At 36.4% G+C, this 13,425-nt stretch overlaps 1 protein-coding gene across 1 annotated transcript in view; it reads right to left on the reverse strand.

The window, feature by feature from the left end:
- Thsd7b (thrombospondin type 1 domain containing 7B) overlaps window positions 1-13,425 on the reverse strand; it is an 873,729-nt gene that overhangs the window by 733,279 nt on the left and 127,025 nt on the right. Inside the window, exon 2 of the mRNA XM_048345548.1 lies at window positions 5,494-5,667. Coding sequence (XP_048201505.1) covers window positions 5,494-5,632 — 139 coding nt within the window. The 5' untranslated portion in view covers window positions 5,633-5,667. The remainder of the gene's footprint in view (window positions 1-5,493; window positions 5,668-13,425) is intronic.

Genomic DNA, 13,425 nt, shown 5'->3' on the forward strand with positions numbered 1-13,425 from the left:
ATGTCATTTTCATAATCCTTTTTCCCCAAAAGTATAATTCTATTTTACCTTCCTGATTGTAACAGCATAGGTCATTATTCTCACCATTCTTAGTTATTGATTGGAGCCACCAAAAAAGTGTCCTAGAATCTAGATATAGAAAGGTTTAGGTCAAAAATACTAATGAAATAATTTATCATAAATATTTGACAATGAACTGTATATAGCTGACAAGCAATTTTTTTATATGTATAAGGAAGAAAAGAAAGAAGAGTATATAAAATTGTATCATATCAAAACGTAAGTAAATATTGCAAATATAAAATAATTATATAACAATAATAGAAATAATAGCTACAAATATAAAATAATTATATAACAATAATAGAAATAATAGCTAATATTTTTGAGTGGCCACTGTACATTAGGTATTTTAATATGTCTTCTTAATTATCAGACCAGTCCTATGACATGTTAGTTATCACTATCATTTCCAGAAGGATAAGTAAGGTGCACAGAGATAAAACACCTATCTTCCCTTTATACATTCAGGATTTGAACATGGCTCTGACTGGTGCAAAGCTTTATTTCTTTCCATTATATGGGAGCCATCTCTCAGGATGACTTAAGGCTAGTGAAAGAAACTGTCACAAGAAAGAATGATGGAACATTTTTTTTCTTTCATAAGTTCTTATCCAAAGCATAACTTGTTTTCTAGTTTTTTTATAAGCTCACTTGCAAAATGTGATTTTGGCTAATGAAAATGTTCTGAAACTAGATAGCAGTAATGGCTCTACCACCCTGTAAGCATATGAAATATCACTGAATTTTACACCTCCAAACTGCTAAAATGGTAAAGTTTATGTTATGTGCATTTTTCCACAGAACGTTTTTAATGTCATTTGGCTCCCAAAAGAAAGTAATTAGAATGTTATTCTCTGCATATTCAGGATTGTAAATATCCAGCTCACATCTTCATTTCTAAGGCTTCATTTAAATTCTACCTCTACCAGCAGTTCTCAAAGGAACATCTCTAACAGAAATCTTTCCTGGATTCAAGTCCTATATGTCCAACACCCTAGTCAACAGCAACACATGAATTGCCAATAATTTTAAAATGTGTGCATGTCCAGCCCTGAGGTCACAGAACCTTATGCAGGCCCTTTATAAACAGCCCGTATTTAATGACTTCCTTCACTTTTCAGCTTCTGAGAGCCAAGTTGGCATCACCTCATTTCCTTTCCTGTTTCTCTACTCTTTATCAACAATTCTCATAGTTGTTTGTTTTGTTTTACCTTAAGTCAGCATTTCACGTCCTGGATACTATTGACAGTTTGGGATATAAAATTTCTTTGTTAGGAGACGAACCGACCATTTCATTTTAAGGAAAAGCATCTCCAGATGCCAGTAGTACCCCTTATGCAATCAGAAATGTCTCCAGACCCAAGTGGGCAACATAATCTCTGAAAACTATGGCTACAGTATACTCACATTTCAACTTTCTTGCCATATTTATTGTCATGTCCTTGACTTCAGGTAGTATCATCTTTCTTTGTGTCTACAGTAGCCTCCTAATTTTATGGTCTCCCCTGTTGTTTCCTTTTCAACTGGACATTCACAATAAACTTATGCAAATATTATTGAAAAGAAAGTTAAAGCCCTCCGATATCTTTCTGGAATATGACTGACCTGGCCCATTACCTCTCTATCTGGATTTTCTATGACTCTTCTCAAATTCTCTCTGTTTCTGCATGCTGATCTTGGTCATTGTATTCTGTCTGGAATGTCCTTTATCTCAAAACCCTTGTAGCTAGCTTCTGATTCTTCAGGCCTTTATTCAAATTCATCTCTTCAGTGATGCACCCCATAGGCAATCTGCTCAGACTTCTGATTTCTCCTCTACCAATACATAACCCATTTTCCCTTTTTGCCCCATACACTTTACCCTCTAGCATACTTTCCATCAATTATTTCACATCCTTCAAACCATGCCTGGAATGTAGTACAGGTTCAACAAGTGCTAGTATAAGAATCAATCCTGATTTTTGAGAGAGTACTAGTTATGATAGTCTATTCATCCCTGCAAAGCAGGTACACATGAATAGCTACATATTTATATTTACAACAACAGGCAACTCCACTTCTTACCTGATACTGTTGTTATGATCTTTCTTTCTTAGCATAGATGCCTGATGCTAAATACAGATGATAGAATCTCATCACAATGATGACAGAGATTCAACAGCCTGCCTAGTCCAAGAGCCTTACAATGAACAATTCACCAGACTCTCCTTAGTACAAAACACCTTAGCAACATATCACTCACTTATTATTTCTCATTTGTGTTTTCAAAGTCCAGACTCACATAGAAATGACATTAATTTGGATGAAGTTAACTGTCATCTAACCTTCAGATTCAGCAGAAAAATAATAGAGACTAAGAAAAGTTTAAGTGCTGATAACCAATGTAAACCCAGAGAATGTTTCTAGGTTTCGAAATTAAAGCATGTTTAATTGTTTAAAATCCAGATTACAATGGACCTGTGTTCTTAGGTTTGAAAACACACTGAAAATGTAGTTAATTTCAACTAAAAATATTTTAAAATCAAAATAAAATATAATAAATACATTTATAAATAGATAACAGATTTTGAGATGCCACGGTCATTTTTGAAGATGGTGACCCCAAAATACTCCAGGGTATGTGACTTCTCAAATCCATGTGTTACTTATCTTTAAAATAATGCTTTATCCAGGTCAGAATCAGTTATGATAGAAAAATACCCCAAGTCACTCATAAGCCAGGCAATAGGGGAAGCAAAGGAAAAAGAAGCAAAACACGAGTAAAATCAACTACTGAACCAAAACATGAAAGAATGCTATGCAATGATGAAAAGAGGAGGTTACTTGTGTGCACTTAAATGTAATATGCAGCCCAAAAATCATTATATGAAAAAATAACCCACATAATTATGCAGAGCATAATTCACTCTATAAAGTGTGTGTGTGTGTGTGTGTGTGTGTACACACATACAGTTAATATCCATCATTCTTCATAATCTGCCACTCTGCTCCCTGTCCAGAAGGCTCAACACCATGGACATGGCAGTAGGCTCTTTGGCTGTGAGTCTCATTAGATTCATCCAATGGGAATTTGGGAGATGCAATGACTGAAAGACCTGGAAGCAGAGCCATTCTTTCACCTGCCTGCCTTCCTATTTTTTCACTTCTGTTGAGTATATCCCTCTAAAGGCCATGGGGCCTACCAGATATTCACTCTGTAAAGTTTTCCTTACAGATTCCAGAAATTTTTCTTTCTCTTTGCCTCTAGAGGCCTAGAAGTAACGACACCATAATAATGTAGCTTAGAAGGTAGGGTACTATACAATTTCTATGGCTGTCCTTAAGCCCTGCTGATGCTTGCACACTTGTATCAATAGTTTTTGCCCTAGCACATGCTTTTTTTGGCAAAAATATGAATAATGATATTTACACATATATTTTCTGTTATTTATCCACACATATGTGAGTGTACAAAGATACTATCTGAAGGATAAAAGAGATTAGAGAATTTAATGTATAGTTTGAAATTTTGCTTTTTAATTTCACACTCTGTAAAGTTTTTTGTACTTTTAAAATGGATGCTTATTGACGAATATTTTGGTGTAGAAGTAAAACCAAATGGAAAAGATATGTGATATTACCTTTTTAAATTACAAGGTAAAGAAGGAAGAAAGGAATTAACAAAAGTGAAAATGAGAATAATAACTTAGATGTTCACTTGGAACAATGCATAGTGTTTAAGGAGAATGATTTCTACTTCTGAAAAATAAACTTGATAGTTATGAAACTATTCATCCATTCAACAGCTGGTTCTCTCCATTGTGGTCCAATCACCTACTTTTAGAAAGGCACACATTTATACATGTGCTTCAAAATAAGCTCATTTTCTTAATGCCTCTCATTAATTTTTTAAGTTTGCTACATTCTATTTTAAATGAATTTCTTGGAGAATTTAGACAGGAACATGGATAAATATGCTTATTTTGATTTGATAAAATGTGTGTCTTTTGTGATTAAAACAAAGTGCTATTTGCAAAAGTGCAGTATTGATTTTTAGAAGTACTTCCAAAGCTCTGTAAAATGAGAGTAAGGGGAAAAAATACAAATCACTAATGTGGTATTGGAGTCCACAATTAGATTACTTTATAGAGGCTTTAATGCAATTAAATTTTCTCCAGTCTGTATCTCTAATGGTGCCAGGGCTTTTCATACTTAATATACTTTAAATCATAATTCATTTTCATTTTTGCAAAGTAATTTAAATATTACAAATATCACTTTTATACATTTTCCATGGTGACAATATGTTCACACTCTATTTAATTTACAGATGATGAAACCAAAATGAAAAGTCTCTGAAAACTATAGATCTTATACATCACATTTCCCTTCCAACATATTAAGTGTATAAGTTATCTATATGTGCAAGAATGAAGTCTTGAAACAATAGTACAAACTTTAAATGGCTGACTATGAAACTTAAAGAAAATTAAAATCCAGAACAAAAGAAAGCATTAGTTATACAAAGAGCAAGATGTTTGGAGTTCACAATTTAAGCTAATAAATTATGAGACTATGAAATTAAATTTCACAAATCCTACTACTGCTAAATTAAGGAAATATTTAGAAAAGAGCACGTAAGAGATAAGCCTCAAAGCCTGGACTCAAATTATTCATATACATAAAGTGTTACAACAGATTTTTTCATGTATTGCTAATATGTAAAGGTGAGTTTATAGTCCCAAGTAATAAAGTTGCCAGAATATCTTTTCCTGCCTTCAGACCTAGATGTACAATATCTATTCTGTGAAGTATTTAATAATACCTAAGTAGATTAAATCCTGAAAGAAAGATAAGTACAAAACTGGTCGAGAACATGTTTAGGGAGAATGTCAGCAGAATGCAGATGTTATTTTTTCTACAAATGTGCTGTAAAGTGCTGAAATATTTGACAAAGAAGTAGTCAAGGTAAGTATGAAAATCATAATTGACAACATGAAAATTCCAAAAGATAATAAGCATCATGGATGGAGACAACAATTAGGCAAGAATCAAAATCCAATTTAAACTGTATAATGAAAGACAGTCTAGGGCTGGGAATATGGCCTAGTGGCAAGAGTGCTTGCCTTGTATACATGAAGCCCTAGGTTCAATTCCTCAGCATCACATAAACAGAAAAAGCCAGAAGTGGCACTCTGATTCAAGTGGCAGAGTACTAGCCTTGAGCAAAAAGAAGCCAGGGACAGTGCTCAGGCCCTGAGTTCAAGCCCCAGGACTGGCAAAAAAACAAAAAAAAAAAAAAAAGAAGAAGAAGAAGAAACTTAAAAAGAGAGAGAGAGAGAGTAATTTTCTTCTCTGGGTATTTTTGACTATTCTACAAATAAGAACAAAGATGGAATGAATATTATTCTCACTAAAGACAATGTGGAAATGGAGCTAGGACATTCCTACCTGCTCTCCAGATGAACTGATTATCCTTCTTGCCTTCCAGACGAGTTGCATGTAACAGCAAAACTGAAAGCAACAGAAACAGCTTCCTTGTGATCCTCCATACCCAGCAACTAACAGCCAGATTATACTTTGGAAACATTCTTCAGATTTTTCACACAATTGACTTGTCTATTCCTAAAAGAAAAAGAGTAGGTAATTTGATTCTGTTCTGAAATTATAAAAAAATCACTTTACAAGAAACTTCATTTAGACAGTATTGAAAATGTTCCATTACCACAAAGTTAGCATATATATAATATCAACATTTGAAGTCAATAGGTAATTAGCTATATTGTCAATATTTCCTCCTAAAATCCATACATTCTACAGATTCAGTAGATCCTCCTAGTCTTACAAGTAAAGAAAGGTTGAAGCTGGATATCAGTGGCTAAGGTCTGTAATATACTCAGAAGGCTAAGATCTGAATATCAGGTCTTAAAACCAACCTAGACAGAATAGCTCTCTAGACTCCAAAATACACTGCAAAAACAGGGCTGGAGGTATGATTCAAGTGATAGAACATCAGCACAAATACAGACTCTGAGTTCAAACCCCCAAGAGACAGAAAAGAAAGAAGAGAGGATAAGAGAAGAGAGGATAGGGCCTTAGTTAAGCATAAAGGCTCAAAGAAGTCAGAAAGGAAGCATCCAGGAAAGAGAACAAGATATTTTTGTGTTTAGGGTCTGATGATTTAATGAGTGAATGCAGTAAACAACACAAATGAGAGGGAGGAGGAGATAGAGTGTGATTCCCAAGGCAGATTAGGACTCAAATTACAAAAAGAGAGAGTGGGAAAGGGAGAGGGAGCCAGAAGGAAGGAGACATGAGATAGGTACTGATATAGAGACAGAGACAGCCTTAGAGGCATAGGAAAGTAAACAGATTGAGCAATGTAAAGGGTATCACAGTTAGGAATTATTGTCTCTGAATATCACCCTGTAAAGTTGCTAAAGTAAAGACAGATGGTGAATCAGACCTGGAGTTTTCTAGTCACCAAAGAAAAGAAATTGCTACCATAGCCCCATGACTTCATATTCATAGGATTAAAAAGCATGCTCTCTCTTTCTCCCTTAGGAGAAACCATATCCCTGCTCCCAAGCATTGGTAGAATTTACTACCAGAAGTCTTCCTAAATACAAATAAGGTTGGGCACATGTGCTAAAATCACGATTGCTAATATACAGACAACATCAACTGAACTATAAGTACATGGTGCAGTCTCCTGATACTCCCATAACACTAAAAGTATAGTGGCAAAGTACAAATCTCAAACAATGAGTCAAACAATGAAGTTCAAGTACACAGCTCTCTTATGGCCTTCTTCTATCCAAGGATGAAGAAAATGCCTTGAAAGGCACCAGGAGCTTTTCTTTAAATATCTACATCTAATATCTAATATCTAATATCTAATATCTAATATTGATGAGGGCAAAAGTGGAGGAATTTTGTTGAAATAAAATAAGGCTATTCTCCCCCTAAGAGTTAGAGAGGTTCATGCAACACTTGGAGCATTCCTAGGCACACTTCTAACACTTTTGTCCTAAACTGAATTGGCCATCTTTCCTTGGGGCAAACCACAAAGAATGTGATTGATCACAGCTATGCTTCAGAGAGGGGCTGAGAAATACAAGTACTAAATTATAGGTTATTCTGTGGCTATTACTAGCTCTATGATATTTTTGCGTGAAGCAGAAAAAGATAGCCCCTTCTCCAGGAGAAATATTTTCAAGTTACTGTATGATTACAGAACTTGAGTTCTGTGGCCATGAGTTCTTTCCCAGAGCCCCAGGAGACAGCAGTTCAGGCAAGATCCCCATGCACGCCCTCTCATACTATGGAGATTCATGACAAGCATCACCATCAACACGCCTCCTACATTTACTCTCCCTCCCTCTCTGCTGGTGAGAGAACGGGTACCATTAAGAGCTGGAGATATTGCACAACTAGAGGAGGTTCCAAGAGTGGCAGGGAACAACGTGCAGCCACAGCATATACATTTACCAGTCAAACTTTGCTGTGCCTGAATGCAAGGCCACTTGTTCCATAGCAGTGCATGTGAGAAAGAACCCCTTGCTAGGATCCCTGGAATCTCAACTCTCATCCCCATGCTTCCATGTAAGTTAGCATATACCTACAAGTTGTAACTTCTGATGAGATGTCTTTGTACATACACACAAATACACACATGCCCTATACTGTGAATACATAACACTGATTGTGGAAAATGCACATGGAACAGTATTACATTCTTTTTTTTTTCTTTTCGGTTGGTCATGGGCTTTAACTCTAGGCCTGGACACTGTCCCTGAGTACTTCAGCTCATGGCTAATACTCTATCACTTGAGCCACAGCACTACTTCCAGTTTTCTGAGTGGTTTATGGAAGATGAAAGTCTCATGGACTTGCCTGGGCTGGCCTTGAACCGGGATCCTCAGATCTTAGCCTCCTGAATAGCTAGGATTACAGGTATGAGCCACCAGTGCCCAGATCACATTCTATTTTTTTAAAAATGTAACTTTATTGCTATTATTAAGGTTACTATTTCACAATTCAGGTAAAGCACACATTTCACTTTTTGACACTGTCACCCTGTCCTTCACTTTCATCCAGTTTCCCGCTCCTATTCCTACCCACAAGTGGCATAATTCACTTTTTACATTGTGCTTGCTGAATATAACAATTTCCTTTGTTCACCCTTCTCCCCCCTTTCTGCACTCTCCTTTGCCCACCCAAGAAGCAGAGAAATAAACACTCACACACACACAAACACAATCACCATCACAACTATCAACAGCATAAATAACTCTCATTTCTCTTTCAGGAGAGTCACTTCTTTGGGTTCTTTCCCTACTAGTATCCTTTTATGGTCTGACTGTGTGTGTGGGTGCCAAGATACATTTATAAGTTTTTATGTCCACTTATATTTTAGATCTGGATTCCATATATGAGAAACTGTATGTGCAAGTTATCTCTTAGAGCTAGCTTACCTTACTTAACATAATTTGTTCTAGTTCCATGTATTTCCCTGCAAATGACATAATCTGATTGTGTATATGTATCACACTTTTTGGATCTACTAATCTAATCTAGAGCTCCTGAGCTGTTTTCATAATTTCACTATTGCACTGAGGCATGGTCTTACCTTGTATCCCTGATTGATCAACAACTCATGTTCAACCAGGCTGTACTTTCTGAATATAAGGATACAGGTATGTGCAGCCATACCAAATTTAAAGTCTGACTAGGTCTTTTGTCTCTCAATGGACGCTTTGGCTGAAGGTAATATTCAAAATAGGCTATCATTTTCTCCAGAAATCTACATAAAATTTTCTTTTTTTTAATATATATTTTTATTATCAAACTGAATTCAAGAGAGGTTACAGTTTCATACATTAGGCATTGAATAGATTTCTTTTTTTTTTTTTGGCCAGTCCTGGGGCTTGGACTCAGGGCCTGAGCACTGTCCCTGGCTTCTTCTTGTTCAAGGCTAGCACTCTGCCACTTGAGCCACAGCACCACTTCTGGCCATTTTCTGTATATGTGGTGCTGGGGAATCGAACCTAGGGCCTCATGTATACGAGGCAAGCACTCTTGCCACTAGGCCATATACCCAGCCCCTGAATAGATTTCTTCTACTGTTTGTTACCTCATCCCTCATTCCCCCCTCCCCCCTCTCCCTTTCCCTTCCCCCCATGAGTAGTTCAGTTCATTTTCACCAAAAAGTTTGTAAGTATTGCTTTTGTAGTTGTTTGTCTTTTTTTTACCCTGTGTCTCTCAATTTTGGTATTCCCTTCCAATTTCCTGGTTCTAGTACTAGTATACCCGGTTTCCAGTATACTCAGATACAATACAGAGATAGTGTAGGTACAACCACAGGAAGGTGATACAGGAATATCATCAGTAACAGAGGCAACAGTTACATATGGCTCATTGAAAGTAGTTACAACTGTGATATAACAATCGTTTCCATAACATGGAGTTCATTTCCCTTAGCATTATCTTATGTGTTCATAAGGGTAAAGCTATTGGGCTCCTGTGATCCTCTGCTGTGACTTGCCTAAACGTGTGTTAATTATTCCCTTTAAGGGAGACCATATAGTCCATGATTCTTTGGGTCTGGCTCACTTCACTTAGTATAACTTTTTACAAGTCCTCCCATTTCCTTAAAAATGGGGCAATGTCATTCTTTCTGATAGAGGCATAAAATTCCATTGTGTATATGTACCAGATTTTCCTGATACACTCATCTACTGAGGGGCATCTGGGTTGGTTCCAGATTCTAGCTATGACAAATTGTGCTGCGATGAACATTGTTGTGCTGGTGGCTTTAGTATGACTATGTTTGTGGTCTTTTGGATAGATACCCAAAAGTGGGGCTGCTGGGACATAGTGGAGTTCTACATTTTGCCTTCTGAGGAATCTCCATATCCCTGTCCAGAGTGGCTGAACTAGTTTACATTCCCACCAACAATGAAGTAGGGTTCCCTTTTGGCCACATCCCCTCCAACAGTTGTTATTGTTAGTTTTCTTGATATAGGACATTCTTACTGGGGTGAGATGGAATCTCAATGTTGTTTTGATTTGCATTTCTTTTATGGCCAGTGATGTAGAGCACTTTTTCATATGTGTCTTGGCCATTCTCATTTCTTCATCAGAGAAGTCTCTTTTTTATGTCTCTAGCCCACTTGATGAGGGGGCTGTAGATTATTTGCAGTTTTGTTTTGGAGGAAGGTAATTTTTTTTAGTTCTGCATATATTTTAGATATGAGGCCTTTGTCTGTCGAATGGCCAGTAAAGATCTTTTCCCAATCTGTGGGCTTTCTGTTTATCTTGCGAGCTATGTCTTTTGCCATGCAGAAACTCTGTAGTTTGATGTAGTCCCATTTGTCCAACCTTTCTTTGATTTGTAGCCTTTCTGGGTCTTTGTTAAGGAAGTTCCGTCCTGTGCCAAGGAGCCCAAGTGTTTCTCCTACTCCTTCCTTTAGTGTTGTCAGGGTGTTTGTTTTGATTTCAAGGTCTTTGATCCATTTGGAATTGATTTTGGTGCAGGGTGATATATAAGGATCTAGTTTTATTTTGTTGCATGTGTTGATCCAGTTTTGCCAGCACCATTTGTTAAAGAGGCTATCTTTCTTCCAGACTATACAGCTTGAAGTTGGGTATTGTAATTCCTCCAGCATTGTTCTTTCTGCTTAAGAGTGTTTTTGCTATTCTAGGTCTTTTATTGTTCCATATGAATTTCGGGATTTCTTTCTCTATTTCATTAAAAAATGGTGTTGTGATATTAATGGGTATTGCATTGAATTTGTAGATCGCCTTTTGCAATATTGCCATTTTGATTATATTAATCCTCCCAATCCAGGAGCATGGGAGGTTTTTTCATTTCCTTAGTTCTGCCTTAATTTCATTTTTCATGTTTTTAAAGTTCTCATTGTAGAGGTCTTTCACTTCTTTGGTTAAGGTTATTCCTAGATATTTTATGTTTTTTGGCGCTACTGCAAAAGGAGTTGCTTTCCTGATTTCAGCCTCGGTCTTTGGGTCGTTAGCATAGAGAAAGGCCATTGATTTTTGAGGGTTTATTTTATATCCTGCAACTTTGCCAAAGTTTTGTATCAGCTCTAGTAGCTTGGGGGTAGAGTCTATGAGGTTCTTTAGGTATAGGATCATGTCAACTGCAAAGAGAGAAAGTTTAACTTCACCTTTTCCTATTTGGATCCCCTTTATATTTTCTTCTTGCCTAATTGTTCTGGCTAGGAATTCTAGTACTATGTTGAAGAGAAGAGGAGAGAGTGGACACCCCTGTCTTATTCCTGACTTTAAAGGGAATTGCTTTAGTTTTTCACCCTTTAGAGTTATGCTTGCTGTTGGTTTGTCATAAACTGCCTTGATTATGTTCAGGAATGTTCCCTGGAATCCCAGTTTTTCCAGGGCTTTTAGCATAAATGGGTGCTAGATTTTATCGAACGCTTTCTCCGAATCGAGTGATATAACCACGTGGTTCTTTACCTTGCTCCGGTTGATGTGGTGGATTCCATTAATTGACTTGCGTATATTGAACCAACTTTGCATCCCTGGGATGAATCCACTTTGATCATGATGTATGATTTTTTTGATAACCTGATGAAGTCGATTGGCCAGAATTTTGTTGAGAATTTTTGAGTCTATATTCATCAGGAAAATCAGTCTATAGTTCACTTTCCGTGATGAGTCCCTTCCTGGTTTTGGGATGAGGGTTATACTGGCTTCATAGAATGTGTCTGGTAATGAACGTTCTCTTTCAATTTCATTGAAGAGTTTGAGAAATATTGGTGTGAGTTCTGTTTTGAAGGCCTCGTAGAACTTCTGCTGTGAATCCGTCTGGACCTGGGCTTTTCTTGGCTGGGAGATCACTTATTGCCTTTTCTATTTCAATACTGGATATGGGTCTGTTTAGAAGGTTTAAGTCTTCATGGTTGAGTTTGGGGATATGAATTTTTTCTAGGAAATCATCCATTTCTTCCAAGTTCTTGAATTTGTTGGCACAACGGTTTGCAAAATACTCCCTTATTATTTTCTGAATTTCGGTTGTTTCTGTGATGATGTTACCTGTTTCTTATCTTATTTATTTGAGTGTGCTGCCTTCGTTTTTTGGTCAAGTTTACTAGGATCTATCTTGTTTATTTTTTCAAAGAACCAACTCGTTGTTTTGTTGATTCTTCCTATGGTTTTTTTGGTCTCTAATTGATTTAATTCTGATTTGATTTTAATTATTTGCTTCCGTCTATTGACTTGGGATTTGGCTTGTTGTTCTCTTTCAAGGAAATTAAGGTGCTTCCTTAAATTATTTAATTGCTGTTTCTTGTTTGTTGGTGTATGCATTCAGAGATAGAAATTTTCTTCTGAGTACTGCCTTTGCTGTGTTACATAGAATTTTCTTTACACATCTATCCACCCCACAAAAATGGGCTGTAAATTTGCATTATACAGATTTAAAATGAACAACTTATTGGGACATTTCTTTAGAAAATATCATTGTAAATTATTCTACTGAAGCAGTAGAAAATAATCTACATTGTATCAATAAAACAATATAAATTCAAGGAATGTAACTTCCTACAAAGTGGGGGTGGGGAAAGAGACTAGGAAAGCAAATGAGCTGGCTTCTGCATAATGAAAGATCTAAGTCAATGCCATGTTAGAAGGCATTTAATAAAATTGCTGACTGTGTTTTGGGCTAAATGATCCTAAGCTATTATTTCCTAAGTTAATAAAGTAATTAGCTAACAGACTAGCTTTCTACCTCCTTTTCATGGTAGGCCACTCCTTTTCATGGTACAATATCTAGGACATAAGAGATGACTTTGAAATTATCAGTGGGAGATATGCATCTAACATTAATAAAAACATACTCAAGTTGTAAAAATATAAATTAAAGGCAAGAAGGGGCCAGGTGCCATTGGCTTGTGCATATAATCCTAGCTTTTCAGGAGGCTGAAATCTTAGAAACAAGTTTCAGAGCCTGCCTGGGAGACAAAACCATGAGACCCTTATCTCCAAGTAGCATCAAAAAGCTGGATGTGTAAGGCATAGCTTAAATTATAGAGCACTAGTTAGAACAACTGAGAGAATGAGCCTCAGACTTCAAGCCCCACAACTTGCACTCACTTACAAAAATTAATAGAAGGAAAAGAAGAAGAAAAGAAGGAAGAAAGAAGGGAGGAAGGGTGGGAGCGAGGGTTGAAAACATTCAATTTCAAATATCTGTGGATAGAAGCTACAAAGAAACTTAAAAGGATTGTGAGTTGTATTGAACTTATATAGGAGCCAAAACAATTCATCAAGGATTCACATACAATAATTTGAATTTCTCAATCTTTAGATTTAATTGAAAATCAAAAATATTAATATTGTCTT

The sequence above is a fragment of the Perognathus longimembris genome, chromosome 4, assembly GCF_023159225.1.
Source record: "Perognathus longimembris pacificus isolate PPM17 chromosome 4, ASM2315922v1, whole genome shotgun sequence".
In the NCBI taxonomy this organism is placed as follows: domain Eukaryota; kingdom Metazoa; phylum Chordata; class Mammalia; order Rodentia; family Heteromyidae; genus Perognathus; species Perognathus longimembris.